Source organism: Caenorhabditis briggsae (genome assembly GCF_000004555.2).
Source record: "Caenorhabditis briggsae complete genome, chrV, whole genome shotgun sequence".
Lineage (NCBI taxonomy): Eukaryota > Metazoa > Nematoda > Chromadorea > Rhabditida > Rhabditidae > Caenorhabditis > Caenorhabditis briggsae.
In genome coordinates, this window is record NC_013488.2 from 17,602,124 (window position 1) to 17,606,464 (window position 4,341).

The 4,341-nt window shown below is 26.3% G+C and overlaps 1 protein-coding gene across 1 annotated transcript; it reads right to left on the reverse strand.

Annotated features, from left to right (window-relative positions):
- Positions 1–284: 284 nt before the first annotated feature.
- Positions 285–1,284, reverse strand: CBG26668 (the record flags this gene model as incomplete). The annotated part of the gene is made up of 2 exons (XM_045238481.1): positions 285–417; positions 539–1,284. 2 exons carry the CDS (start codon positions 1,282–1,284, stop codon positions 285–287), a joined length of 879 nt encoding a protein of 292 aa, XP_045100652.1.
- Positions 1,285–4,341: the final 3,057 nt, after the last annotated feature.

Here is a 4,341-nt window from a genome sequence, read left to right on the forward strand (position 1 = left end):
AAGAACAGATAACATTTAACACATTTTAATGCAATAAAAATTTCTGGTCAGAGTCCCCCTTTAAAACTTTTCCAAGGGATTTTTTGTGTCCAAAAACACCAAGTCTAGATCAGAAATCTATAAAAAATGAATTAAAAATATAATTTTTTCAAAATTCTAAAATTCTAAAGATCTAAAATTCTCTTCAAAAAGTTGAATTCAGATTTTGGAGCTTCGAAATTGAATTGGTGAAATACATAATAAATAATTTATTCAGAAAATCAAAAAAAAAAATAAATAAAAACTCAAGATATTATAAAAAATTGTTTCACAACTTTTTGATAATCCGGTGAATATAAAAGAACAATTAATGGACGAAAATTGGAGCCAATCATTTGAAAAAACTGCATCATTTCTACTGGTAATACTGAGCTGGACCTGGAATTTTTTTTTTGAAAAATGTATTGGGATTAAAAAAAAGTATTACAGTAATCCAAAAAAATATTTTTTTTTAATTACAGTTTTTCACTTTTTTGAAAAAAAAAACAAAAAAACTCACTGGGTTACTATACCATTTTCTGAAACAAAAAAGTTCAATTTCACAATCATTATGGAAATTTCCAGAATCAAATTGAAAATCACCAATTTCGCAATTAATCCAAACTTTTTCTTAATCAGCAAAATTGGAAAAACACAGAATGACAGAAATCTGATAATCTCGAAAACGGAGAAAACTCTGCTGACAGTTTTGGTACAAATCACCCAAAAATTTTCGGGATTTTCAGCCAAAAATTGTTGATATAATCCATCAGAATTGCATTTGGAATACGGTAACTCAAGGAAAATGAAAAATGTGAATAGAAAAACTGAAAAGACGTGTAGAAAGAAGAATATCGAACAATAAATTGAGTATTTTAGGGATTTTTGGAAATTCAAACAACGATTTTTTGAATTCCAAAGTGACAAAAATGCCAGAAGAAATAGAATCCAATTGGAAATCTGGTTGCAGAAGAGTTCAAAAAGTAAAATTAGATTTTTCAAAGCAATATCTATCAAATTGATATATCCAATACAATCTTTATGATCAATATATTTTATAATCTGCATACATTTTTCAATCAATAATAAAAATGGATAAACGATATCGGAAATGCAAATTATTGCGAAAAATACAAAATCCGGGCAATTCCTCCAATTTCTGGTTAGGAAAAATAGATGGATTAGGTTTGTAACGAATGCCAAACATGCGAAAATTAAATTCAAATATTTGACAAGATATGCATAATCCCAAACGCCCAACTCCATTTTTTTTTTGCTTTTTGAATTTGAGAAAAAAAAAGAAAAATAAATTTTCGAAAAGTTTTCTGATTTGTTTTCCTAGTCAAAACACATGAAAAACAAGAAAATTTGGCATATAACAAATATTAAAATTTGTCATTTTGATTTGAAAAAATAATTATAGCCCAGCCCCACTAAAAATTTTGGGTTTATTTCCTTGAAAATGGCAATATTTTTGAATGGGAAACTCGAGAAAATTATTGTTTTACAATGCACGAAAAATGCGTCAAGGCACGGAGGAAGAACACGTCTGGGTGCTGAAAACGCGTCAAGGGACAAAATATGCGCCAACGCACCGAAAACACGCCAAGTCACGGAAAAGGCACGAGACATGCGTCAAGGGTCGGAAAACGTGTCAAGGCATGAAAAATGCGCCAAATCGCTAGAAATACGCCAAACTACTCTGGTGCGTTGACCCATTTTTCGTACTTTGAATTGTTAGCAAATTAAAAAAAAAATTTAAGCAACAATTCATTTATTCATCATAAAATAAAAAAAAAACCAACAAGTAAAATTTGAAAAAAAGAAGATTTCGGGATTTTCAAAAATACTAAAAAATCAATTTTCGAATCCAAATCCAAACTGAAAAAATCAAGTAAACTGGGATGGATAAAACAGTGATTGCTCCGATGAAACTCAATACAAATTGGATCCATTCGTATTGATTTTTTCCTTGAAATTGTCCTTTTTTCATGAATTCGTCAAATTCTCCTGGTCCATTATTGCCAACATAGTCTGTTGAATCCGGATTTTGAGGAACCTGAAAATTGGGAGAATTAAAAATTTTTGAATTTTGGAATTTCTGAATTTTTGAATTTTTGAATTTTTGAATTTCCGAATTTTTGAATTTTTGAATTTCTGAATTTTTGAATTTTTGAATTTTCGAATTTTTGAATTTTTGAATTTTAGGAGTTTTTGATTTTTGAATTTTAAAATTTTAGAATTTTTGAATTTTAGAATTTTTGAATTCTCGAATTTTTGAATTTTTGAATTTTTGAATTTCTGAATTTTTGAATTCTGGAATTTTTGAATTTTTGAATTCTGGAATTTTCGAAGTTTGAAATTTTTGAATTCTGGAATATTTTCTAAAATCCAAATTTTTTAAAATTTTAAACTCAAAAACTAAGAAAACCTGTAAATTTTTAGAACAAAAAATTATTCTAAATAATTTTTCAATATTCAAATTACCGCTTTTTTGTGAACACTTTTCAAACTTTCGGGTTTTTCGATAACTTCAGGAATTTCCAAGTTTTCACAATCCAAATTTTCTAGCTCAGCATTTTCGACGTCTTCAGAGTCTCCAGAGTTCTTCTCAATTCCTAATGACTTGAAGTCGTGTCCCATGTAGTCGTTGAGCTCTTCAGAATCTTCTTTGAGCTCTTCAGAATCTGAATCGCCGTCGTGGTTTTCAGAAATAAATGAAAATGTGTTTTCCAGATAATTCATGAAATTGTGCATCATTTGAATGGAACAACCATAATCGAACGTTTCGAAAAGCTCTTTTTGAGATTTTCGAAGAATTTCAAAGATTCCAGAATTTTCAGACCTTTCCGAACAGTCGGAAATAAGATTATCCGTTTCCAGAATGATGGATTTTTTGAGATTCGAAAAAAAATTTTGTTAAAAAATTCTGATAATCATTGAATTTTCCAGAATGTCCAGACGTATTTGATACTTTTTTCAAAAAATTTCTAAAAAATTCGAAACTTAGAATTCAAGAATTCAAAAAATCACCTCAATACTTTCCTCGGATCTTTTGAAATCCTTCTTCAAATATTCTTTCAAAGTATATTGAAGATTTTCGAGTCCTTCAAATCTAGGAAATTCAGAATGCACGTCTTCTGAATCTTTAGAAACATTTTTAACATTTTCTATAGATCCTAGAACATTTTTAAACGATTCCTTGAAGAAATTTTCAGGAGTATCCAGAATTTTCAGCTTTTTCGAATATTCAATTTGCTGATTTTTGGTTTGGAAAAATGGAGAATTCCTAATCAGAAGATCTCGTTTCTTTGGAATTTCCAGAATCAATTTTTGAAGGTTTTCCAGAGTTGTTTGAGTCTCCCGAATGTTTCGACAATGTTCTCGGTGGTCGAATTGCCTCAAAATCTGGAAAAATTAGAGTTTTTTGAATTTTAGGAGTTTTCGAATTTTAGAATTTTCGAATTCTCGAATTTTTGAATTTTTGAATTTTAGGAGTTTTTGAGTTTTTGAATTTTAAAATTTTAGAATTTTAGAATTTTAGAATTTTAGAATTTTAGAATTTTAAAATTTTAGAATTTTAGAATTTTAGAATTTTTGAATTTTAGAATTTTAGAATTTTAGAATTTTAGAATTTTAGAATTTTAGAAATTTAGAATTTTTGAATTTTAGAATTTTTGAATTTTAGAAATTTAGAACTTTCGGATTCTCGAATTTTTGAATTTTTGAATTTTAGGAGTTTTTGAATTTTAAAATTTTAAAATTTTAGAATTTTAGAATTTTAGAATTTTAGAATTTTAGAATTTTTGAATTTTAGAATTTTAGAAATTTAGAATTTTAGAATTTTAGAATTTTAGAATTTTCGGATTCTCGAATTTTTGAATTTTTGAATTTTAGGAGTTTTTGAGTTTTTGAATTTTAAAATTTTAGAATTTTAGAATTTTAGAATTTTTGAATTTTTGAATTTTAGGAGTTTTTGAATTTTAAAATTTTAGAATTTTAGAATTTTAGAATTTTAGACCTTTTGAATTTTAGGAGTTTTTGAATTTTAAAATTTTAGAATTTTAGAAATTTAGAATTTTAGAATTTTAGAAATTTAGAATTTTCGGATTCTCGAATTTTTGAATTTTTGAATTTTAGGAGTTTTTGAGTTTTTGAATTTTAAAATTTTAAAATTTTAGAAATTTAGAATTTTAGAATTTTAGAATTTTAGAATTTTAGAATTTTAGAATTTTAGAATTTTAGAAATTTAGAATTTTCGGATTCTCGAATTTTTGAATTTTTGAATTTTAGGAGTTTTTGAGTTTTTGAATTTTAGAATTT